General features: G+C 36.3%; 1 protein-coding gene across 1 annotated transcript in view; it reads right to left on the reverse strand.

Moving 5' to 3' along the window:
- The window catches only part of RAB10 (RAB10, member RAS oncogene family), a 68,289-nt gene that overhangs the window by 19,592 nt on the left and 20,874 nt on the right, over positions 1-27,823 (reverse strand). Inside the window, exon 2 of the mRNA XM_033124388.1 lies at positions 3,745-3,805. Coding sequence (XP_032980279.1) covers positions 3,745-3,805 — 61 coding nt within the window. The remainder of the gene's footprint in view (positions 1-3,744; positions 3,806-27,823) is intronic.

Below are 27,823 nucleotides of genomic sequence, written 5' to 3' on the forward strand. Positions count from 1 at the left end.
AACTTTCTAAAGATCTGGGATTTAAAAAGCCACAGACATTTCTCTATCAGCCAAAGAAGCTAATTTTAGGCCTACACACATGTGCCTTGGCCAGGGTGAGACCCATCTCCACCCTTATGCAACGGATAGACTAAAAGACTCCTGGAAAGAAAGCAAGAAGAGAAGATCATTAAAGTAAAGACAAATAAGACAAAGCACAGACTGAAGAAAGTTTCCAAAACTAAAATTCAATCACAGAACAGGAAATTTTTATGCTGAAACAAGAATCTGAATATATTCATTTAAACCAGAGATAAAAATCACTGTGCTTTTTAGCAGTAAATGGAAGCAAAGCATTTAAATTGAGGACAGTTTAGAATTTCAGTGTATCCTAAGTTATGAGTAATGGGTTTTTCATGCTAAAAGCCTTCTTGAATTACTGCAGTATTCTCCAGATCTCTTAACCTGGAGCTATATGGCTTCTCTGTCCCTGGAATGTTAACATGTCAACTCAAGGCAAGAAACAAAATCAGTTGGCATAAAACTACTAATCACTCATTTCTAATCCTTGTAGAAAAACGGCTATTTCAAATTATATCAAGTCAACTGTACACAAGAAAACCTAGACTAAATCAAATTTTCCTTCTGAAGTGTTTTACCTGAGAAAAGTTCTATTAAAATTAAAGAAAAAAATTTACAAGTTAAACAACTCTAAATTAGAAATGTTACCATTTCTGTGCTATACTTTAGTTGGGTACAATAGAAATCTTTTCTAGATTAATCTCGAAGGTCACACCAGAGAACTTACTGCCCCAGAAGAGCATCTTCTCAGGAAGGCTCTCTTTTAAAAAACAAATGTTAGTTGTTACTGCTTACTTCTAAAAGCTACAGAGATAACAATAATAAGAGAAGGGAAACTTTAAAGCCACAAGGTCAAGAAACAAGGTAAAGTTTATGGAAGACAATGCAGAAGGAGAAATAAGACAAACTGAGTAGGGCAAAGATTCTATGTGTTATATAAATAAAAATATATTTGGAAAAGTATTGTTTTGGACACTTTTGTTTCTGTTACATATACATACTCACATATACATATATACTGAGTCACAGAGCTACAATGTAAAATTTACCTCTGTCAAAAAAGTTTGAGGGGGTCGGCCCGGTAGCTCAGGCGGTTAGAGCTCCGTGCTCCTAACGCCGAAGGCTACCGGTTCAATTCCCACATGGGCCAGTGGGTTCTCAACCACAAGGTTGCCAGTTCAATTCGAGTCCCGCAAGGGATGGTGGGCTTCGCTCCCTGCAACTAAGATTGAACATGGCACCTTGAGCTGAGCTGCGTCCAGGATGGCTCAGTTGGTTGGAGCGCGGGCTCTCAACCACAAGGTTGCCAGTTCGATTCCTCGAGTCCCGCAAGGGATGATGGGCTGTGCCCCCTGCAAATAGAAACGGCAACTGGACCTGGAGCTGAGCTGCGCCCTCCACAACTAAGATTGAAAGGACAACAACTTGACTTGGAAAAAAGTCCTGGAAGTACACACTGTTCCCCAATAAAAAAGTCCTGTTCCCCTTCCCCAATAAAAAAAAAAAATCTTTAAAAAAAAAGTTTGAAAATTATTGGCTTAAAAAGTGTGTACAGAGGGGATGCAGTTGAGAAAAGAGCCAATCAGTGTGGCAGAGCCTGGGAGGGGCTTAGAACACCAACCATTATGAACCATTATGTAGAGCCAGTCAAGGTCGGGATAAGGCAAAGGGCTAAAAATAAAAACAAATAAAAGGGGGGGAGGAGCTGGATGAAATTCAGAATTAACTGACATCCTTTCTTCCCTTGAGATCAGTTTTAATTATAATGAAACAGAATATGAGACAGTTCATTTGCTCAGTTAAAGTAAGGAAAAAATCAATAATCATCAAGTAGTAGATTGTGCTTCCAAGAGAATCATTACATTTAGGAAATGCTTTAAAATGTCTAAATTTGTATTACATTTTAAAGATGTCATAAAGATTATATTTTTAATTACATGGTCAGGTAATGAAGACGTTCTGGTTAAATACATCCTATTTCTTCTAATCATTAGCTTTTAAAGGGTATTCCGAAACTGTCCTTTGAAGTCTGAGACATTGTTCTCTCCTAATTCTCCTTCTAACTCTCTAACTATCGCTTTGCGATCTCCTTCGCTAACTCCCTTCTCTGCTCATATCAGAAAATAAAATGTTCTTATTCTTAGGGTTCTAACCTCATAATGGTAGATCCCGAAATAATAACAGCTATGATTTATTGAACATTAATTATGCATCAGACACTGCTCCAAGTGCTTTACATGTACCACTCATCCTCAAAACCATTCTATGATAGGTCCTATTACAGTAAAACGCAAAATAATATGAATTCAAATTTAACACAACTGTTGACTGCCAATCGAGGAAGAAAACTGATAGTAGCTGGAAAGAGCAGCAAAACCAACTGACAAGCTGCACTATTTTTAGGAAGCAGTATAGCAACTAAGAACTACTCTCAACCCTACATTCTGAGCAGGTGATGCATCCCAGCTCTGCCATTTACAGCTGTAAGACCTTGGTTAAACTATTATATTTCAAAATGCCTCCATTTCATTATACATAAAAATAGGAATAATCCAAGAGAAAAGAAAGCGTGTACTTACACAAAGATTTGTAGCAGCTTTATGGTGAATAAACAAGTTGTGAAACATCAACAATGAAGTACTTAGCAATAAAACCCAAGGAACTTATTGATACACATAAAACCATTGATCATTTTCAAAATAATTTTGCTGAGTAAAAGAAGCCAGACATCCCTCCTCAGCAAAAGGAAAAAAAAAACAGATGAAGAAAAAGAACACTACATGATTCCATAGAAAATGGAGACTAGTCCATAGTGACAGAAGCAGAGGACTGGTTGCCTGGGGACCAGGGGTAGGCAGGAAGGAGAGATTATAAAGAGCTTTAGGAAATGTTTGTGGTGATGGCTATGTTTATTATCTTGATTGTGGTGATGATGGCTTCACAGGTTTATACATATGTCAAAACTTACCAATTTGTACACTTAAATATGTGCAGTTTATGGTATGTCAGTTATACTTCAATAAGGCTGAAAAAAGAGTAACATATCTCACAGGGTCATTATGAATATTTAATGGGTTAAAACATATATGTAAAACACTTAATATTGACTGAAAAATACTGCTGTTATAATTTTAAAGTCTATGATTCGTACCTGAATACAAATTTAAAGAATTTTATTGTACTTCTATGGGGCAAGCCCTACAAAAACTAGTAAAAACGATGCCTATAAAAAGTTATAAATACGCTAAAGAAAATAAATCTTAGCTTAAGACTATCAAAGCACCAAAAGGTACAAAATATTAACTTTTTATATGGCATGTTATGAGCAAAGTATTGGGCTAAAGGCTTTATACAGATTTCATAAAATCCTTATAACAATCTTTTGAGATAGGTGGTTATCACATCCACTTTACATAGGAAGATATAAGAAGAGGCTTACAGGGGGTATGTAACTTGGCCAAGTTCATACAGCACGTGGAAAAAGTAAAACAACTCGGGCAGATGTCATGGACTCCAAAGTCCATGGCAGTCATTTCTTGACTTCATTGAAAGGAGGTCACCTGATCGCTGGCTTTAGAAAGGGAAGTCTCACAGAATCTAAACAGGTGACAAGACAGGTTTTCACTGACAAACCTTCAGATGTGGCATTCTACTCCATAAAATGAGTAAATTAGCATCACTTACCATATCTGTAGCTTGATCTTCTTTCCTTGTAATTCAACTGTTTTGATCTTAAAGTCTATTCCTACAACAGAAAAAACAGGAAAAAAGGGTTAATTTTTTCTACAACAGAAAAAAAAAGGTAAATTGTATCTATGGCTCTGAACTTGGTTATACTAAAATTAGTTGGAATAAAAACACACTTTGAAAATCTATGTATGTTTGGCTCTGGATATTCACTTAGTATGCAATTCTGAGCAAATGCATCTTAAACCTGAGTAACGTAAGATCCAAGATGGTAAAAGAAGTAGCCATATAGAAAGAATGAGTTCTTATAATTAGGAAATAAAAAAGTAAATATTAAAATATCTAATGCAAAGGAATAAAAGGATGTTGCCTAGTAGGAAAAAATATATAGCTTCACTAGCTTGCGGAGAGAAAGAAAACTATCAGGGATAAAAAGGGTCATTTCATAATCACAGAAGGATAAATTAATTAACAAAGCATAAAAATACTAAATGTTTATGTATCTAATAACACAGCTTCAAAATACATCACGCAAAAGTACTGCAGATCCTCCAGAATCTGTCTGTTCTTGAACCCAAATCTTCAGCTTGGCCCCATTATGTTTCCCATACCCAATCAAAAAGGAAAAGGGGTCAGTTGCCCGGCATTATAAACCTCAGATTACGCTCACAGCCTCAGACTATGTCTACACTTGCCTGGCATTTATAAACCGCAGATTATATGCCTGTGGACAAAAAAGGGGTTCTACGGAAAGTCACCTCACAGGGTGGCCGGATCCTAAATTCCTAACTGGGCAGATCATGGTGGGTAGTCATGGGCGAGGCATATAATTCTTCAGTAAAAAGTTTATATTTGCCTTAAGCAAGCCCTGTCCAGCTAGGTTAACACACCTCTGAAATGCTTCTCAGATCCTCCTTCTAAATAAAGCGTGACCATCCTCAAGAGAGCACCTATTCTTAACTATCCTGTAATCCAATCCCCACCTTGCTTTCTCTCACCTTTACGTAATTTTCCTTAAATCTCTTCCTTAATCTCAAATGCATAAAGGAAACTACAAAACTGTTATTCTTCTAGACATTTGAGATCTTGCTTTGTTATAATTTTGGCTCAAATTCTTACAAAAAATCTTTATAAATTTGGATATTTCTTATGTAAACAGTCTGTATTTTTGCTTCTCTAGGAATTACTGAGAAAAATCACCCTAAGATGGCCTGGTGGTCAAAGACCAAATCTGAACAAGACTAACTATTCCAGTTAAGCATACAATTTGTTAATTAGAATCTTAATGACAAACCTGACAACAAATGCTATTTCAGAAATCTTTTCTGAAGGTGAAATTAGGACATGGTCTGAAAGCTCTAAAATCTTTGGGATGGAAACTAGGTATAAATGGAAAACTAAGAATTTAGGCTGTTTTAAAGCCACCTACCTAATTGTTCAAGATACAAATGTCACCTAAAGACTCCTTGAGTTTCCCTCTCCATCTCCTGTTGTCTGTCCTCAAACTAATTAGCAGTAATTGAAGCAGTTCTTCATTCTTTTCTGCACAAAAACTCTCCTGGTGTTTCTATCTCCTTGGACACTCTTCAAATCTTCATTACTGGTTTCTCCTCACTTTTCTGATCTTTTCTAAAAATTGAAGTGAATTTCTCCTTGCTATCTGCACTCATTCCCTTGGTGATTTCCCCAAATTTCACGGCTTTTTCATTTTAAGTTCCACATACCCACTGATAACTCTTCAAATTTGTATTATAGCCCAGACCTTTCCCCTGAACTCCAAACTTAGATACCCAACTGCTTACTGACCATCTCACAATATCATCTTTCACAAAGACTAGCAAACGTCCTTCAAATAGTCCACAAAGCCCTACCCCACTTTCACCCTGACTTCATCATTTGGGGCATCATCTTACTCTGACCTACCTAGCTATACTGGCTTTCTTGTGGTTCCACATACACAACAGGCAGATTCCCACCTTAAAGCCTTTGCATATTCTGTTCTCTCAACCTGGAATAATACTCTTCTCTCTCCATCATGGCTCCCTCCCCTAGCTCCCCTATCCTAAGCTGCATTTCCACATGTCCCCCCCATTACATGCCCACTGTCTATTAATAATCCCTTATCCTTCTTCTTTATTTTTTATCTTTAACATTCTTCAAATATACTGTATATATTTACTTTATTGTTTATTATCTGTCTCCCTTTGCAAAACAGAAGATCCACAAGGGGAGGGATTTTTATCTGTTTAATTGAGTTTAATTCCCAGCACCTGGAGCTATGCCTGACATATAAGCAAGCATTCAAAAAATACTTGAATAAACAGATAATGATGTTTTCTAGACAAAGTAAAAGGGTACCTGAGAAAAGACATACATACTTCACCCTTAGGGTGAAACTCATTACTTGACAAGTTCCACACTTGGCCACTTAGCTTCCAATCGGCTTATTAAAGCCTCAGGCCAAAACATGAAGGTCAAAGGTTTCAATGAGATACCAAAATAGGTAAGCAAAAACAAACCAAAAAGGGAGCCTGGAAGAAAACAGAGGCAATGCAGAGGAAGAAAGATAGTTCCCTTTCTGTTCTCAGAACAGGATGAAAAAAAAAAAGTGGGGAGAGGAAAGAAGGAAAAGAAACCTGAACCAGAAAACTCCTGGAAATAATATGTTCAACAGAATGGATATAAGAGAAAATAGAGATCTCCCAGAAAAAAACAACAAAAAGAGATATGACAAGTGTGAAGATAAAACTAGAAGGTCTGACATCTAACTAATAGAAGTTCAAGGAGGAACAGAGACAATGATATATATAAAATAATAATTTAGTAATTATGCAAGAAAATTTAACAGAGCCAAAGAACTCTATTTTAGACTAAAAGACCCACCACCAAATGCCTAGCATAATGAATAAAATACGATCTATACTAAGTAATATCATCATGAAATTTCAGGACACCAGGAATAAATATGATAAAAGCTTGCAGAGAAACAAACTAGGCCTTATTAAACAATTACAAATGACAACTCTGAACTTCTCAATATCAATACTAGAATCCAGAATGCAAAAACATAATGTGTTTAAAAAGTATTTTCAACCTATATCCAGCCAAAATCAAACAAGTAAAATAAAGGCATTTCCAGACATGAAAGATCTCAAAAATATTTATCTCCCATGCATCTTTTTAAAAGACAAATACTAGGAGAGATCGCTTTACCAAGAACAGGAAGAATGGAAATCCAGGAGAGGGAGGTAAAGGGCAGTTCAAATTGGCCTATAGGGCATTCAGTTCAGAAGAGAGTAAGGAGAGAAAAGAATAGGACAGGTGTGGCCGGATGGCTCAGTTACTTAGAGCGCGAGCTCTGAACAACAGGGTTGCCGGTTCGATTTCCACATGGGCCAGTGAGCTGCACCCTCCACAACTAGACAGAAGACAACGAGCTGCCAGTGAGGCTGGAGGGGCGGCCGGATGGCTCAGTCGGTTAGAGCTTGAGCTCTCAAACAACAAGGTTGCTGGTTCAATTCCCACATGGGAGGGTGGGCTGCGCCCCCTGCAATTAAAGATTGAAAATGGCGACTGCCTTGGAGCTGAGCTGCACCCTCCACAATTAGATTGAAGGACAACGACTTGGAGCTGATGGACCCTGGAGGAACACACTGTTCCCCAACATTCCCCATTAAAAAAAAAAAATAGGACAAATAAAATGAGAAGAAAGTTCCAAGAGGTATGCCTCCAAAGAGGCAGAGGAAAAGAAATGGTATTAATGGAATTTGTACAAAAAGCAGAATTCAGAGGGTTTCGCAATTCTGTTGTAGAGTTTGGGTTAAAATATGGAGTGCCTTGAAATCTAAGCAAATGTAACGGTAAAGAAACTACAAACTACAGCAAAAACAAAAAGTTGTCCAAGAAAGGAAATACAATTGCAGTACACTACCTGGTCTAGCAGTTAACAACAACATGTATTGTAACCATTTGAGAAGGTGAAGGGAGAGGCACCAGGAATGCCTGGTAGTATAAAAGTATTCAATTTTCATCTCCCATAACAACAAGAGAAGTTCTAAAACTGTTCTGTTTTGTTTGTATAGTTAAAAGTATTGTGACATGAGACTGTGGGGTTGAACAACAGAAGGGCCAAAAACAATGTTTGGGAAAGGCAACCTAGGTGGGCATGGGGCAAGGATTTGTTGTTGCCGCTGCTGCTGCTGTCGTAAGCCTTGAAGTACTTTCTGACTTCTAAAATTCTGTACCTATTACATTAATAGAAATAAAAAATAGGTTAATAGAGAATATACGCTTACAAATATGTTCCCTCCACTACTGAAGCGCTTCAAGTGATCATATTTCTAGCCGCGAGTCACCCCTGCCGTCTCATTCCCTCCAGCCACCCCCCAGCAGTCACATTCAAGCACAAATTTTACAGCTGTGTACTTTTTCCAAGTAAATATCTGTCTCCCTCCAGCATGTACTTTCCACACCCCCAAAACATACACACACCTAAGTATGGAAAAGCTTACACTTAAGATAGAGTAAAAGAGCTTTTAATAAAATTTACAGATTAGAGTAAAATCAATAGCTCAGCTGCCAAGAGAAGCTAGAAAAACCCATCATCCTTTAAGATTCTGCCAGGAGAAATGATCAGATTCCCCTGCAAAACTATCATTTGCTAAATTACCACAGACCCGGAGCAATCATAGGGTTTGGCCCAGTGGTTGTTTATTAGATTTTGCTTATATAAAAACACAACAGAATAAATCTTACCTACCCTTTTTTATTTTTACAGATTCCTGAGACCCAGATGAAACGACTATTTCAATTTCCTGCAGTCCAACTCATTTACCAATTTTCAGCTGCTCAGGAAAAGTGAGAAACAATTATCTGTCAAAATATGTGCCTTAACGATACTGCAGACGCACCATCCAGTGGCAAGAGGAGTAACTGCAACTCCTAACCACTATATAGATCAATTTTCCAAAGCTTGGCTTCTGATGACACATCAATACATAGCAATTAATACAAGCAGAAATAACCTATATAATAAACTCCATATACCAAAGTTTAACAACTTAGAGCTAAATGATCATATCTGTGGTTTTTAACAAGTGAAAATCAGTTCTCACCACACCAGGAAAAGAAATGAGAACCACATACCTATAATCCTTTGAATGTAGCTTGGTCTGGGATATAGTTCTAGCTGTCATTAACAGTACCAATTTTGAAAAGGCCATTTTCCAATACGAACTTTAGTTTATCTGGATGCAGATGTGAAAATGCAGAATAGAAAAAAGTTCCCACCTGAAATCTATGTAACTCTACTAACAATTGTCACCCCAATAAACTTGAATTTAAAAAGAAAGAAAATAATTCCCTCTAAAGATCCTTTGATATAATAGTAATAGCTTAAAATGTGCCTGACACCACTGTAAGTCCTTTGCATGGATTAACTCATTAGATTCTCAGAACAATCCTAGTCCGTACTATTATTTCCATTCTACAAAAGAATAAAATAAAAACCAATAGTAGCAGCAAAAAACAAAACAAAACCCCAGTAACACTAATAATATCTACTGGATAATTATTAAGTGTTCCAAGCATTTCACATATACTATCTCATTTAATATTCACAAGAATCCTCTAAGGAAGTACCAATATGCCTATTTTATAGAAGAGAAAATTTACTTAAGATCGCACACTAATAGGTCGCTGAACCAGGACTCAATTCCATGTCTGACTTCAGACCCTGCTTGCTCTTAACCTACATTAAGTTCCATAACTCCATTTTTATTTACTTATTTCCTATTGAGGTAAAAATCACATAAAATCTACCATTTTAAAGTGAGAAATTCAGTATCCCCATGATGTTGTGCAACCACCACCTCTATCTAGTTCCAGAACATTTTCATCATCTCAAAAGGAAATTCCACAAAAGTTAAGCAGTTGCTTTCCATATCCCCTCCCACGACTCCCTGGAAACCACCAGCCTGCATTCTACCTCTCCAGATTTGCCTATGCTAGAGATCTCATATAAATGGAAGCATACGACATTTGTCCTTTTGCGTCTGGCTTCTTTCACTTAGCATTTCAAGGTCCATCCACAGTGTAGTATGTATCACAACTACATTCCTTTTTATTACTGAATAATATTCTATCACATATACCATAATTTGTTTATCCACTCATCTGCAGATGAATATTTGGGCTGTTTTCACCTTTTGGCTTTTGTGAACAGTGTTGCTTTGATGCATGTACATGTATTTATTTGAATACCTGTTTTCAATTCTTCTGGGTATATACAAAGAATGGACCTGCAGGGTTATATAGTAATTGTATGTTTAACTCTTTGAGGAACCACCATTTCCACAGCAGACGCCCGTTTTCCATTCACATTAGCAATATATGAGGGTTCACAATTTTTCTGCATCCTCACCAATGCTTATTGTTTTCCTTTTATTTGAAGCCATCCTAGTGGGTGGGTATGAAGTGGTACCTCATTATGGTTTTGATTTGCATTTCCCTAATGACTAATGGTATGTTATGCTTGTTGGCCGTTTGTGTATCTTCTCTGGAGAAATGTCTGTTCAAGACCTTTGCCCATTTTTCAATCAAGTTGTCCTTCTGGTGAGTAGAGTTCTTCATATATTCTGAATACCAAACCTTCATCAGATATTTGATTTGCAGATATTTCCCTCATTCTGTAGGCTGTCTTTTCACTTTGTTAATTTCCTTTGATGCACAGAAGTTTTTAATTTTTATGAAGTCCAATGAAATTATCTATGTTTTTCCTTTGCTGCATGTCATAACTCCACTGATTTTCATTTTTGAAATGTATGAATGGGAGCAGTTCCTGGTAACTGAAAAATTATTGAAAGAATCAAAGCTAAGTTCAGCTTTTTCCAACTACATCCTAAAATGTAATAGAGGGATTAACATAAGCATTTCTAGTACACATCCATGTATGTATTGTCCATGAGCTATTTCACATTATAATCTGTGTCCCAGCAGAGTAAACCACACCTACTATATACTTGGCGCTGAATATAGTAAGCAACGTCCTTCTGTTAAGGAAATTCACATTCCAGAGAGGGGAGACAAAAAAAATAAATAGTCTGTTAAATGCTATAAACAAGAATAGGAAATAGAGTTTTTTTGTATGAGAAAATTAAGGAATGCCTCCCTGAAAGACCTTTGAGCAAAGACCTCAGAAGGTCTGGAAACAGAACAAGCCATGTGAATATGTGTGGGGAGAGTGTTCCAGGTGAGGCAACAGCAAGCGCAAAGGGTGGAAATATGTTTCGTGGGTTCAAGAAACGCAGGTAGGAGTTTGAGTACAATGATACGTGCCTTTCTAATCCATTAACATGGCAGAGTTCTCTTGAGTCTTCTTTAAATCCTCTTGGCAGTACTTGGTCATTTTCAGTGCCTGGGTCTTGCACATGTTTTGTTAAACTTATCCCTGTTTCATTTTAATTTTTTGGATGCTGTGATACTTTTATTAAAAAGTTTAATTTTCCAATTGTTTGTTGATAAATATAGCTTATTACTGTATATTGACCTTACATCCTGCAACCTTGCTACATTCACTTATTAATTCTAGTTGCTCTATTTTTTGCGGGGGGGGAGGGGGGGCAAAGGGTTGCTTTGGGTTTTCTATGTATATAATCAGGTCGTCTGCAAAAAGGCACTTTCGTATCATCTCCCTTTCAAACTGCTACGACTTATTTCTTTCTCTTGATTTATTGTATTAGCTAGGACTTCTAATACAATGTTGTTTTGTACTTGACCCTTAAGAAAGAAAGCTTAGACTGAAAGCATCACCATAAAAACAACATGTCGACTGTTCATCATTTAGTAGGTTGAATAAATGTCCTTCTATTCCTAGTCTGCTGAGGTACCACGATGCAAAATGAGTTCAAATTTTGTCAAATGCTTTTTCTATACCTATTAAGATTGTGATTTTTCTTCTTTATTCTATTAAGGCAGCTAATTAAAATTGATTTTGAATGTGAAATCAACATCGGATTTCTGAAATGAAGCCTACTAGGTCATAATGTATTATTCTTTTTCTAAGTTCCTGGAATTGATTCACAATTATTTAAATAAGAATTCTTATGTACATGTTCCTGAAGGACCTGCCAATGTTCATTAGGGACAGGTCATGTCTTTGTCTGGTTTTAGTATCCAAGATAAGGCTGCTCCCAGAAACGATCTGCAAGTGTGCCTTCCTCCTCTATTTACTGAAATAGGAGACTGGTATTTTCTTTAAACATTTGTTAAAATTCACCAGTGAAGCCATCTGGACCTTGAGGTTTCTTTCAGAAAAATTTAAATTATTATCAATTTATTAAATATATGGCTGCTTACTCTATCAACTACTACAGCGGAATGCTAAAATAGCCAACTATGTAATTGTGGATTGTCTGTTTCTCCTTCCAATTCTGTCAGTTTTTGCTTCAAGTTATTTTAAAACTATTATTAGGCATATAAATATGATAAATTGACACCTTTGTCATTATGAAAAGACCCTTCCTTCCTGGAAATATATATCCCTTGCTCTGACATCTACTTTGTCCAATATTAATACTGCCACTTGAATGTTTCGATGATCAGTAGCTTATTAAATATACGTAATTTTTTTAGTGGCTGTGCTAGAGTTTATAATATACATGTTTAATAGCACAGTCTACCTTCAAACAGTTTTATACTTCTTTTTGTATTAATATAAGGAGAACCTTGCAGTAGTATACTTCCATTTTTCTCCCTCCCATTATTGGGCTTTTAAAAATCTTGCACTTCTACATGTTTTATTTCTACATTTGACTTCTAAATATTATAAATCCTATAAAACATTTAAATTTGTTGCTTTAAATAACTGTCTTTGAAATAAATTAAAATTTGACAAAGTATTTGATATTTCCCCACATTTTCATCATTTCCTATCCTCTTCATTCCTTTGTGTAGATCTGAGTTTCCATCTGGAATGATTTTCTTCAGATTGAAAAACTTCCTTTCACGTATTTAATAGTGCAAGACTGCTGGCAAGAAATTCTCTCAGCTTTTGTTTGTCCGAAAAATGTCTTTATTTTGTCTTTTGGAAAGATATTTTGAAGGATTGAATTCTAACTTGATAGTACTTTCCTGTCAGAACTTGAAATATGTTATTTCATTGTCTTCTGGCTTTGCACTGTTTCTCTTTTCCCCCTTCGCCTTTTAGGAGAAATGTAAATTTAAAACACTTTTTATTTTGAAATGATTTTACAGAAAGTTGCAAAAATAACACCGAGTTCACGTATATTTTCCACCCACCTCTCCTAATAACGTTAACACTCACCTAACCATTTCTCAGAAACAAGAAGGCAACACTGGTACGATGCAATCGACTTAACTGCATACCTACCCCACCAGTTCTTCTCACTGGCTTTTTCTGTCCCAGGATCCAGCACAGGTCACCACACTGGACTTGGGAGTCAGTCTCCTTAACCTCGTCTGATCTGTGGCAATTCCTCAGTCTCTTCTTATCTTTTATGACCTTCATACTTCTGAAGAATACCTGTCAGGTATTTTGTAGAATCTTCCTCAATTTGTGTTTGTCTGATGTCTTCTCATAATTAGAGTAAGGTTTTGTATTTTTTTGTAAGAATACCACAGAACACCACAAATATAATGTTTTGCCCTTCTCAGTTCATTGTATCAGAGAGTAACTAGTATCTTATTACTACGATAATAACCTTGATAACTTGGTTAAGATGGCATTTATAGTTTCTCTCCTCTGTAAATTTGCTGTTTTTCCGTTTGTAATTAGTAAGTTTCTTGCAGAAAATTCTTTAAGACTATGCAAATATCATGCTTCTCATGTCTTCACCCACTGAATTTACCCTCCATCACTGCACCAGTGACAATAATTGCGCCCGTGACAATTATTACTGTAGTATTTGCCCAATGGTGATTTTGTTTTTCAGTCATTGCTTTACATTTATTAATTAGGATCTTCTTTTACGATTTGTCCCTTATACCCATTCATTTATTTAGTCAATTATTTATTTTTAGCAACATGGGCTTCTCTTATTCTCTTGGTTACAACACAATACTTACTTTATTCCAGCGTTGCCCATTAGGTGCTCCTATAGGTTGGCTCCTATGTCCTTTTGACATGTCCATTTTTTTTCTGAGCACTTCTTTGTTTTCTGGCACAAAAGATATTCCAGGAACATCATGCATTTCTCCTACACCAGCTATGGAATCAACCAGTTCTTCGAAGAGCCCTAGCTAGTTCCTTTTACTGAAAAACTGCAGAGTCCAAGATCTGGGCATTAGGTATGATTGTTGCTACTAGAGTGTCACTGCTTTGAGGCCTTCCCAGAGGACAGAGTGAGGAAATATATTTACACACCCTAACCATGCATATACACACATCTACAAGTCCGTAACTGTCTGTATTTATAAAATATAAAACCGTGAGTTCATACTGACACCTCTGAGTCCAAGCCAACACCACGGAGTTCATTCTAGATTTCTTCCTTCCCTTACTTGCAACACCCTTCTGTAACAATTAGAAACCTGGCTCTCATTATCTAAAATATATTATTTATAAATTCAATCCTAATGTACATTTAAGTCCTCACTTAACATGGTCACTACGTTCTTGGAAACTGCAACCTTGACAGCATGCCCCTCCTTCACAGGCCACTCACACACACAAACTCACTCAGGCTGGGACAGTTCAGACATGCCAAGTCATCTCACGTGCACATCCTTAGGATGTGGGACAAAATCAGAGGACCCAGAAAAAACCCAGACAAACATGGGGGGGACCTGCAAATTCCACATAAGACAATGGCTCCTGCCAGGGATCAATTTTTGTTTCTCATCAACGTTGTAACAAAATAATCTCCAACAAAATGAAAGACGCTATTGAGGACCTGCTACATAAAGTAGCTTCAGACTTGCTAACCCATGCCCTCCTAAGAAACCAGATCTGCTAAATAGAATACTTGTATACAGTTCATTTTATCTTTAGTCTTCCAGTATCCAGTCAAAATACTCTTTTCCAGAGTTATTTAGATTATTCCTTTCATCCTCCTCAGTGTGGTTGTTATCCATTTGTAACAGAGTTAGGTTCATTTGCTGTCTTCCATTGTTTTTCATAAAAAGTCAACAGTTGTTCTTATCGTTGTCCCTCTGCTGTATATAGTATGTGGTCTTTTTCTCCTCTGGATTCTCTTAAGATTTCTGTTTATAACTGGTTTCAGCAATTGGATTAGGTTTTGCCTCAGTGTATCCTACCTAAATTCACCAGTTCTATGTGATTACAGCTTTCATATTTGGAAAAATTTCAGCCATTGTTTCTTCAAATATTTCTCTTACAACCACAGCTGCGCCCTCCACCCACCCACCCCAGGTCCAGGTCCTAGACTCCAAACGCACATATATTAGACCACCTGATGTCTCACATTATCACTGAGGCTTTTTTCCCCTAGCCTTTTTTCCTCCTGTGCTTCATTTTGGGTAGTTTCTATTACCCTATCATTGATCTTTTGTTGTGCAGTGTCTAATTTGCTGTTAAGCCCATTGGCTGAATTTTTCATTTCACATATTGTGTTTTTCAATTTTAGAAATTCAATGGGTCTTTTTTTTTTTTACATCTTATCTTTCTCCTGTGTTCAAGATTTCCTTTAAATGCAACATCTGTCTTCTAAATCTGTCATTTCCATCAACTGATTTTTCTCCTGGTTAAGGGTTACATTTTTCCATTTCATCATATATCTAGTTATTTTGGATTAAATAAACATGTATTTGTATATTTTATCAATGTTCAGATTTTTTTAAGTGTTGAGTTTTATTCAGGTGAGCAGCTGTATTAGTTGAATTAGCTGGCTTTTGAGGCCTGTATTCAGGGGTTTTAGGGTGGGGCTAGAGCAGCCTTTCCTCTAGATTTACATTAGCCCCACTCCTAAGGATTGCCACTTCTGGGGTCTCTCCCAAATGGCCCTGATATTCAAAGAGTTCTCTCTACTCTAGCTGGTCAGAACTAGAATGTCTCCCAACTCATGTTAAGTCCCAATACTTTTATCAGCTCTCTGGTGGTTGTTTTTCCCCCAATAGCTGTTCTTTGCCCAGCCCAGGAAGCCCCCACCCAGCTTAGTATCCAGCCAAAGACTCAAAGAAGCTCCTCAGCAGATTTCTAGATCTCATTGTCTGTATAATTCCATCTTTTATGGTAATTAACCCTATAAATTCCAGCCTCCCCAGTCTCTCTAGACTCTTTTTTATTTCCTTGGCCTGACAGGACTGCCTTGCTCTGTTTAGATCCTGCACTGGAATCTAGTTTCAGACAGGAAGCCAGGGAGATCGCAGGGCTCTATTTGTTTTCCTTCTCTCAGGGACTGCAGTCCTGCCTTGCCTGTTACCAAATATCTAAAAAACAGTTGTTGCATATGGTTTGTTCAGTTACCTAGCTGTTTATGGCCAGATGACTAGTCTGGTATTCTGTAAATGTCTAGAAGGAGAAGTTCTCAACAGTTTTACTGTCTTCTAAAGATTAAGCAATCCTTAAGCTTTAAGCTCTTTTGGAATACGTTTGAAATAATTTGAGAACCCCAGGAAAATCATGTCATTACCCCAATGTATATACGTACAAACTGTGGAGAACTTCGGGCAGTTCACAGCCTCTGCCCCAGTGCCCCTGCCTTCAACTGTTGCACACGTTGTGATTTCTCGCACTGATGTACTGTACTACCACTCTTTCAAGGTTTTAGGGCCAATTTTTACTTACTGAAAACTTGCTAAAGCTAGAATTAAAGTATTTGAGCCAAGGAAGATTGTTTTTTGTTTTTACTTTTTTTTTTTTAAGTGTCTCCTTTGATCAAAGAGTATATAGTACAAAGTTCAAAAATAATCCAGCTGCTATTCTTCCTCCACCTGTGGCAGATAACATTTCTCACATATCTTCATGATATACTAGCAGTTTCATACTACAGACTGAAGGAAAGAAGCTGAAGTAATCTGGATTTTGTCCCTGATTTCCTAATCTGTTTTCTTTCATTATGTAATTATTAAAAAGCAAATTATTTTCTTTTACTTTTCCAGATCTAGCCACCAGCAAGAGCAATAGTGATACTGAATTATAAATATATATATATATTAGTCCCCCTTACCAGTGGGAGATATGTTCTAAGACCCCCAGTGGATGCCTGAAACCATGGATAAGACAAAGCCTATATAGACTATGTTTTTCCCTACACATACATACCTATGGTAAAGTTTAATTTATAAATTAGGCACAGCAAGAGATTAACAACAATAAAAACGGAGCAATTATAACCATACACTATAATAAAAATTATGCGAATGTGGTTCCCTTGCTAAAGTCTTCGTATAGGCTCAATGCTTCTGGTGCAACACGCCTCCGTCAATCTAAACACATTTCCTATTCATGTCTTCCACCCACAAATTTAATGCCTTTTCTATATTAACCAAGGACTTATCATGCCTTTTTCAGTTTATGATACAAAGGCAAAACTAGCATGAATTTCTTTTTACTTCTTCACAATTTCAAGGATAGAAGATTCATTCTTACCATAGATCTTAGCAACCTCAGCATACAATTTTTTTCTTTCCTTATTAAGTCAAGAACTTTCACCTTTTCACTTAAAAGAAGTACTTTCTTTCTGAAGCTTCTCTTTGGCATATCTGAATTGCCAGTACCTCTTGCATTTTGGGGCCATTAAGTAAAATAAGGGTTACTTGAACACAAGCGCTGGGATCCAGCAGCAGTCTATCTGATAACAGAGATGGCTAGCAATGGCTACCAAGCGTCTGACGGACAGGTTGAGCACACAGGGCTGATCCGCTGCACAGAGGGATGCTTCACTTCCCTGGTGGGAAGGGCGGGACGAGACACCGAGATTTCATCATGCTACTCAGAACTGCGCGCAATTTAAAACTTACATATTGCATATTTCTGCAATTTTCCATTTAATGTTTTCAGACCGAGGCTGACCACAGGTAACTGAAACTGCAGAAAGCAAAACCATGGAAAAGGAGGGACTCCTGAATTTCACACACATACCTTTTCATTCTTCTGTAACTGATGTTAAAAACTGGCATTTTCCTAGATTACTAGTCCTAAGAGCACAAGCCAGCCCTGTCAGGCCGGATGTGTGTAAGTAATTACCACCTCAGAAATCACGCTCGTCCTATGTACTCAGCAATAATACCTCTTCATTTAAGTAATGGAGGAAGCTGAAAGGGTAGAAACAAAAGGGTAAACAGGAAAGGACAGCATTTTAAGGTGCTTGATATGTAATTATCAAAAATCAATTGACCAGACTGTTAAGGGCTTATTTCTGGACTCTCGGTTTTATTTCACTGATCTGTATGTCTACCTTCATGCCAGTAACACACAGTCTTGATTACTGCAGCTTTCCTGTGATGTGAAATCAAGGGCTGTCTTCCAACTTTGTGCTTCTTTTTCAAGATTTTGGCTATTCTGGATCCTTTGAATTTCCATATGACTCTTAGCAGCCACTTGTCAACTTTTGCAAACAAGCTAGTTAGGATTTTGACGGGAACTGAATCTGTAGCTCCATTTGGGTAGTACCGTCATCTTGTCTTCTTGACCCATGAATATTGGGTATCTTTCCATTTACTTAAATCTTCTTTAATCTCTTTCAACAGTGTCTTCAGTATGCAAATCTTGGGCTTCTTTTGTTAAATTTATTCCTAAACACTAATTATTTTCATGCTATTGTAAATGGAATTACTGTCTTAATAGCATTTTGGGATGCTTCGTCGCTAATGTATAGAAATATATTTGATTATTGTATATTGCTCTTATATCGCATATATAGACTTTAAAAGAGCAAAGTAGCTAGTCTATTCTGAAGTACCTGTACATTACAAATGACAACAGAAGTCATTCAAACAAAAAATAATTTCATCCAAGTAAACAAAAGAAGCTGACAACACACAGTAACTATAATAAAGCCCAAGAACTGCTGAATCTATAGGTTTAAGTCAGGAGTAAGTCTTATTTGTTATGCACTAATTTTAGAGACACTCTTCTATAAGCTCATTAAGATTCTCAAAAGTAATAGTCAGAGAAGACAGCTGAGAAATCTGATGAATTCCACAATACCAGTTAATAGAAATATAAAATCAAGAGAAGCAACACCACAAAAAGAGAATTAACATGTTTCTTTATGCACAAGAGATGTGATGCCTTTTCTCACCCTGCCAGAATAAATTTTCTTCTTTGAAAATTTAAAATCTCCTTTAATACCTATATTTGTAATACCTATGTAGCATTTTAAATATTTGGCATTTGCCTTTTACCACCTATCCAATTTGGTAAAAATGAAAAAACTATAACCAATTTACATTTGCATCTCGTGAGATATCTGAAAAATCAAAAGCTCTGATGAAAAAGTAAAACAATCACATTGTCTTAATTATTTTGAATTCAAAATGAGTAAGTTGAAATTAATGAGATTTGCTTTGTTCCACAGAAGGCATTAAGATTTATTTCATCGGAGTCATGTATTTCCAGAGGTAGTTTTAAATCTGGCACGTATAGTTAACTCCTTGGGTCCCTGATGAATTTCCTCCATTTCCTTTACTCCTGAGCTCTCTTTATATGCTCCTTTGACACTTTTCTTAAAAACAAAGGAGAAACTTTTTCATGCCAAAGAACTGAGCAAGTATATTCTGTGATAAAGCACCATTTTGCTGCTTTTACTGTCACTTCCACTTTGAAAGGCATCTTCCAGAAGGTATTGTTCTCCAGAACACCAGTAACTTCTTACATTCTTATTCGGTACCATAGCATCAAGAGTAACCTGCCTCAACTAGGTTGATCCCTATAAAGCTACTCCAATCGTATTTTGATGATCTGTTAGGTTATAACCTATACATCAATAGGCAAATACAAGTACAGTATTGACAGTGAATTCACTTTAGGCATTAAGAAAGGCTGTATGGATCCGCCATAAAGAAGAATGAAATATTACCATTTCCAACGACATGGATGGACCTAGAGAATATTTTTATGCTTAGTGAAATAAGTCAGACAGAGAAAGACAAATACCATATGAGCTCACTTATATGTGGAATCTAAAGGATAGAATAAATGAGCAAACTAATCAGAAACAGTTTCAGAGATATAGAGAAAAAACTGAGGGTGAGGGTCGCTAGACGGGAAGGGGGTGGAGATGGGGGAGAAGGTGAGGGGATTAGCAAGTACAAATTTGTATTCACAATATAGCCACGGGGATGTGAAATACAGTTTGGGGAATATAATCAATATTGTAAAGATTCTGTAGGGTATCAGATGGGCACTTGTCTTATTAAGGAGACCACTTCATGGATGGTGTAGATGCCTGACCACTGTGCTGTACACCTGAAGCTGAATGATACTGAATGTCAACTATAATACACACACACACAGAGTCACGGGACGTGGACTACAGCATTCGGAATAGAGTAAACGGAATTGTAACAGCTATATACTATATCAGAAGGGAAGTAGATGGGGGATGGGGAGTTATCACTTTGTGAGGGGTATAAATGTCTATTACATTGTTTTGTACACCTGAAACTAAAAAAAAAAAAAATGGCAGTGTGGAACACAGTAATTAAGAGGACGCAGAAAAACATGGTCTGTGGCTCTGCCACATACTATTAGATTGGTGCAAAAGTAACTGCAGTTTTCGCAATTATTTTTAATTTTTTAAACCACAATTGCTTTTGCCCCAACTTAATAGCTGTGTTGTATTGGGTGAAACTTTAACCTCTCTACACCTAACTCTGTTTCCCCCATCTGCAGTAGGAATTATAATTTCCATTTCCATTAAGTTGAGAGGATTAAATGAGACCATGTACAGAAAGCCTAGGACGGTACATAAAAAGCCCCCAAGCTATTAAACTGGTTCTGAATACTACTCTAGCCACTCATTTTCAGCCTTGTACCAGTCTAATGCTTTACCACTAGTGAGTCAAACTGTCCATCCTCCTTTTGGCCTGTCCTTATCTTTTTCTCCTGATGTGGCTCCTTGTTCCAGCCCAAACTGTTTCCCAGGCAACAGCATGACTCTCAGGTCAGCAACTCTCTTGTCAATTTTCCCAGAATTTGCTCACTTATCTTCTAACCCTTTGTTTGCTTTCCACCTCCCCTTCCCTTTTATGGATATTTACAACTTGTCACACAATAAAAGTTTTTCTAAATACGTAGTTATACAATGAGTTAATTACACTGTCTCTAAAGGCCACCAAATCTTCAGAATCTAGGACTTGTTGATTATCTGTTTCAAATTTATTATTAATGCAGACATAATGCTTACTCTCCACATGATACGACAACTTTTGATTTTGTCATGATACTTTTACATCAGAATTAATACTTTGCAATGGCATTTGTTTATTCTGTATTAGATAAAACACAACACTTTAAATTTCTGCTAATTTACTTGACTTCCACAAACCATAACCTCCTTCTCACCTCCAGCTTTCAGCTCAGGTTTTGTTTTCCTTTTTTTTTTTTTTTAAAAAAAAAAAAAAAAAACCTTTTCAGCAACTTCTTCTCTAGCTTATGTCAGATGACAAAACATCTGCTTAAACAAGTAAAATGTGCACTGTTCCACTTAGGAGACCATCAGCCAAAGCACAAAACCATCTCATTCCAGCAGAGTAGTGGAATTTGAACATTGTTGGTATGTCTCTAACCAAATAGTTCCAATAACAGTGTAAACTTGACTACAAAGAGAGACTGCAAATCCAGTAAAAGATGCGATGAAAACTGATAGGGGAGAACTGCTAAGCCATTGACAAATGAGGAATGAACAGAGGAACAGAAATAGATATGGATAATAGCACAAGTGGGCTAAAAATTAAAATTATATGAACAAAAGATTGAGTCCCTTAAAAATGAATAAGACTTTTAAATATATTTTTAAGAACTTCTTATGTTTACACTATAAAAGCAAAAGATTAAAGGATCTTATTTATACAGTTTTGTCAGAACAAATATGCCAACTCTTCCAACACTGGGTTCTTTCTCTCAGTGCTAAACAGTAATCAAAAATTAAAATTGTAATCTAAATTTTGTCAAATACAACATAAAACTTGCTTTCATAAGTTTTATTTCTCAGCAAGCTTCCAACATTTTTGTTGTTTTCCATTATTTGCTAGGAAAATTTATTTGTTGTGAATGGATTCCTTTTAAGTGACTTTTCTCAATACCATTATTTCATGTTATCCTATCACGTCACTTATCATTTGTGTCAGTCTCTCCTACTAAATTATAAACTGAGATCGTAGGGACCATACAAGCAATAAAAGAGATATACCAGCAGTTCTCAAACTTTTTGTTCCCAGGACCCCTTTAATACTCCTAAAATTACTCAGAATTCCAACAAGCTTTTGTTTATGTTGGTTATGTCAATTTATATTTACCATATTAGAAATTAACTAAGAAAAATTTTAAATATTAATGTATTTTAAAATAACAGTAGATCCACAAGTAACATTTTAATGAAAAATAACTATATTTTCCAAAACAAAAATAAACTTAGTAAGAAGAATGGCATGATTTTATAGTTTTATAACTTTAATATCCAGCTTAATAGACAACTGGACTTTCATATCTGCTTCTATATTCTATCTATTGCAATATGCTATTTTGGTTGAAACACATGAAGAATATGAAGAAAATCTAGTTGCATACAAATGTGTAGTTAGAAAGGGAGGAGCATTTTAAGAGCTTATTTAGAATTCTAAATATTCTTCTTTGACACTATAAAACAACAATTATTTGGGTGCAATGTGGAATCTGAAACTACATCAATGAACTTTTCAATATTCTACTACATTAAATCCATCAGTTACTTTATACTTTGAAGGATCTTTTCATCCATGCACAATTTTATAACATCGTGTATTGGTCATTCGGAAAATACTGGTTCACTAAACTACAAAGTTCTTCCAAATGTTGACACATCTCATTACACAATATGAAAAGTCATTCATTAATATCACCATGGACCTCATCGGGAGAATCTCTAAGTACTGGAAAGCTGTCAAGCTCATGGAGGGAGGCAAACGTTTTCCAAAATTTTAATCTTCGTTTAAAAGCATGAATTTTATCATTGGCAACAAATACTATCATTTCATTCAATTTGAGAAAGTGTCTGCCAAGTACTCAAATTTGAATAACCACAGTGTGCCAGTTGTTCTTTCAAGGATAAATGGTGTTCCATGAAAAAGGTAGCCAACTCAAAAATTTCACAAGTGCTTTTCCTTGAGACAACCATCATTATCTCAGAATGAGGCAGGAATATTTTACACTTACTTCCCATTTTATCACACAGAAAAAAAAGATGGGCTCAAGAGTCAAGATTTAATAAAATTAAAAACTATGCTTCATTAAGGACATTCTTAAGTGAAATTAAGCTGTTTTTTCCTGTGAGTCCATGGTGGTGAAGAATACAATAACAAAACCAGCTTGGTCCCACTGTCTTGATTCATGCTAAGGCCAGCGATTTTACACAGCACTGCTTCTGCACCACCAAATGTAAGTGTCAACATGGTGAGGAAAAGGGCAAATAACATCAAAGAATTAATATGAAAATAGTTTTGACTTTCTGGTCAAAAAAGAGCCCCAGGTGGAGTCTGTGGAGATCCAAATTTTGAGAACCACAGAGGTACACTAACATGTGTTAAGAATTTATATACCATACAACGTGGTGGGCACTTCCGCTATGTATTTCATTTGCTCCTTGTAACAATCTTGAAAGATTATTTTTTTAAACAGATGAGAAAATCGAGGTGAAGCCAAAAAACAAATCCAAGTGTTTCTAATTCCAAAGCTTCCTTCCTCACCTGTGAAATAAGCCGTTACCCACCGTCTTCACAGCATTGTGTAAGGCTCCTAAGAAGGAAAGTAGAAGTACCCTAAAATTTTTCCGAAACTATATTCAGTATTATGAAACAAACAAATATCAATTCCAAGGGAAAAAAATCCTTGCGATTCAAATAGATGTAGTCACTTTATTAAGTGACTGTAAAAATTTATATAACTATTTTAAAACCAGATTTAATACTGTTCTGCTCAAATTGCAACTTCTTGATTTAATCTAGTGTTTCTCACCATTTCCTCTTGAGCTCAACAGCCGATCCTTCTGGATCCAGGTCTAATTTCTGAACTTCCCAGAAGAGCCAAAAGCAAGTCATCTACTCTGTGAAAAAGCCAGGAAGCCAAACCCATGAAAAGAGAAACTTGAGGCCAAGAAGGCCAACTCCCATGATAAAGCCAAAGATGCATAACTTCAAGTCCAACGAGGCTGGTCCCTAACACCATGGAGCTCTAGCAGAATACTAGTAGCTGTACGTCCATTATAACTCAAGGCAACAGAAAATGCAGAGTAAAGAGAAATCTAAAACTGACACAAGGAAGTACAATGCCCCCAAACCAAGATTGTTACTGTCAAAACTATCTAAACAGTTAAAAATTTTTAAATGCCTTACTATTTAAGGCATTAATATCTTCAAGATATACCTCAAAAAATTTATAGAAAAACATAAATCAGTAAATCTTGAGGCATACTCCAATCCAGCAGTACTCCTGGACAGGATAACTTTTTTTAACTACAGAAACAAAGATGTAGTTTTACTGATGAACTAGGTAGGGGGCCTTCTGGTGACAGGACTATTAGCTTCGACCATGGTTCTGCTACAGAAATTCAGACCACCTCTATTAAAACCAACTTCTGGGGCATAAAATTCTAAAGCATCCCAATGCTGTTTAGAGGGAAAAGAGGCTGCATTGGGCAGTAAGAATGTATTATCAAAGGAAAAAATGTGTAAATATATGAGCTCGGTAGTCCTGCCCCCTAGATAGTGTACCATGTTCTCTCTCCTCAACGAACTGTTCATACAGTTCATCTGTATGAACTGATATGACAGCACCTTCATACTGGTTTCCATAGTGACTGTACCAATTTATTCCCACAACCAAAGTGTCCCTCGATAGATGACTGGATAAAGATGTGGTACACACATACAATAGAATATTACTCAGCTATGAGAAAAGATGAAATACTGCCATGTGTGACAACATGGATGGATCTTGAGATAATCATGCTAAGTGAAATGAGTCACAGAAAAAAATCGAGAACCACATGATTTCACTCACATATGGGACATAAAACTGAAAGCAACAAACAAACAACATAAATAAAAACTCATAGACAATAGTTTAGTGGTTACCAGAGGGTAAGGGAAGTGGGAGTGGTAGAAAATGGTAAAGGGTGATGGAAGGAGAATTGACTTTGGGTGGTGAATACACAATGTGATTTATAGATGATGTATTACAACAGGATCGTACACTTGAAACCTATATAATTTTACTAATCAATGTCACCCCAATACATTTCATTTAAAAATAAATAAATAAAAACACATATGAAACAACTCTCTTCCCTCTAATTTCTACAGAAGAGGTTTGCTTAGCTGGCTTTAATTAAGCCTTGCTCACACAGTCTGAGCAAATGACTCAGCAAGACTCAGCACATATGTTAACTAGAGTTAAGCGATTAACACAATTAAGTTAAACACACATTTCTCTAACACGCCCAATTTACAGATAGAAGCTCAGACTTGCTCAAGCTCAAAAGGCAAATTAACTCTGATTAGAAACCTGTCTCTTGGTTCAATATTCTGTCTAATATATTTGGCACTAAAAGATCATTTCCAGAAAAAAATTAAAAACTCATTGTCACGGTCACTGATGGCTCCTTTCACATATAGTCTCTCATGCTCCTAAAAGATTCTATCACTCACTCAATATACATATGAGTTTAAATATACCTTTGTTAAGTCTTTAACTAGAAAATTCCAACTCCAATTCCATGTATTATCGAAGCCAACCATCTTAAAATTTAAATACGTCACATGCCTGCCCAAACTTTACTGGAATTCGAATGCTTCGCGTGCACAACCAGACTGCATGATCTGGCCAACACCTGCCCTTCAACAGCTGTGGCTTTTGCTCTCCTTACCTGACTCACACCTACAACACGGACCTTTTAGTTCTTTGAACTCATAAGCTTCTTCACTCATCAAGGACCTTTCTGTGACTGACTCCTCTGTATGGAATGTTCCTCCTCCTCTGCTCACTCTTTTCTCCTCCCTAACTTCTAATATCATCTCAGATTTCAGCATAAATGTCAGTTCCTCAGGACAGCATTCCCTGAGGCACCTGTCCATGCTCTGAAATACAGAGGGTGTCAAAAAAATGTATACAATTTTAAGAAAGGAAAACTGTATTAAAATTGTAATGCTCAATATATTCCGATAACAAAAGATGAATACAAGTCACGTTTGACTTCCGCAATTACAAGAGGTGCTCAAAGTGGTTCCCATCAGCGTCGACACTTCTGATTATGGCGAACTGCTGCTTGAGCAACGCTGCCCAAAGTGTCCACTTGTATGCATTTTTTTTGGCGCCCTGGGATATTAAGAACCTATGTTTATTCTGATTTCACAGTGTGATTTCTACTCACTGCAATTTTCTAACTAGAGAATCATTCAGACTTGGTGTTTTTGTTTGCTTGATGAATATGTATCGCCCCCACCAAACTGCTCCAAGTGTGGTGATCACTAAATCTCTTTGACCAGAAGGGTCTTCATTTTTGATGTTTTCCAATGTCCTGTCCAAATTTACTCTCGGTCTCAGATTTTTCATTTTCAACAAAGTTGCTTTAAAGTAAGTGGAGAGGGTTTGGTAGAACTTGACTTGGGACTACAAACTTCTGCTAAGGTCTTACTTGTTAGGTGAGACAAGTGCAGGGTAAATAAACAGTTACCACTTTTTAACACATGGTTAAATCTAAAAATATGACCAGTGATAACCTGTCTCAACCCTTTACAAATGCAAAATATCTGACATTTCCCCTTCCAACACAGCAAGCCGTATCAAGTGTAGCAAAAGACAGCCAACTCCTGGTCTTAACAGATGCTAGGAGGAGAATGTTTGAGGTTGCTGCCTCAACAAGATGCAAGAAGTCATCAGGTTAATGGTCAGTGGGATAAAAAACATGGAAAATTATATGTATACATGAAATGTGGGTGAATCTGAAACTAATCATAAAAAAAAGATACAAAAAAAGAAATGTACATGCGCAGTCTTTTCAGAACATACAGAGAATAGAAATGCTTTTGCTACAATGATTTTATCATTTATTTGACAGTGTATTTCTAAAACTATATATTTTGCAATAAGCTCTTTAGATGGCAATTCACTCAGAGAAAGTTTGTTTAAAGTTGTAACAATGACATGAAGAAACAAATCTGAAGAAGCATCAGCATTTAATTCTAAAGGTAGTAATTACTATTAAGACTGCTAGAAGATGAAAATAACATACAGTTGCAAGATTCCTTTACACAATATACTGTAAAGTGTAACTTGAATCAAATGAGTGTTCCCCTAAATTAATTGTTTAATTCCAAGTTTTGTCCACTCAAAAAAAATTAAAGAATTATTAATCTGTTGGCTTCAGTAGCAGAACTTCACAAAGAGACTACTGATGCAAGTGTTTTCAGTATCATGTTTCAAACCGAGAAACTACCATCCCATTAATGATGACGTTGTTTCTTTCATTCAATTCATGGAATCAAAATAAAGCTTTTGGAAGTTCATTCTCTCGAAGGTGAAACATATTATTACTGTAATGCTACTGTGAATTCAGTTAAAAATATATGTAACATTGAAGATAAACTTTTTCTTTTAGTGATAATGAGAAAACAAATTTTAGTGAAGTACAGTGTCACGGTAAAAACAATATTCCCACTAGGCTTAAAAAAACCCAAAAATCCCTATGGAACACAAAATATACTTGGAATGACTGTGGAATACACATTATTTATAACTGCATACAAAAAGGTTACAACATTCTGTTAACTGAAAGATAAATTAATGTTGAAATTTAGAAATATACAATGACTGAACTATAAATTTGCAATCAATTGATAATGATGATGAGATATATATACACATATATATGAATGTAAAGGCAGCATGTGATTTCTCTGTTAA

This window comes from Rhinolophus ferrumequinum, chromosome 13 (assembly GCF_004115265.2).
Source record: "Rhinolophus ferrumequinum isolate MPI-CBG mRhiFer1 chromosome 13, mRhiFer1_v1.p, whole genome shotgun sequence".
Lineage (NCBI taxonomy): Eukaryota > Metazoa > Chordata > Mammalia > Chiroptera > Rhinolophidae > Rhinolophus > Rhinolophus ferrumequinum.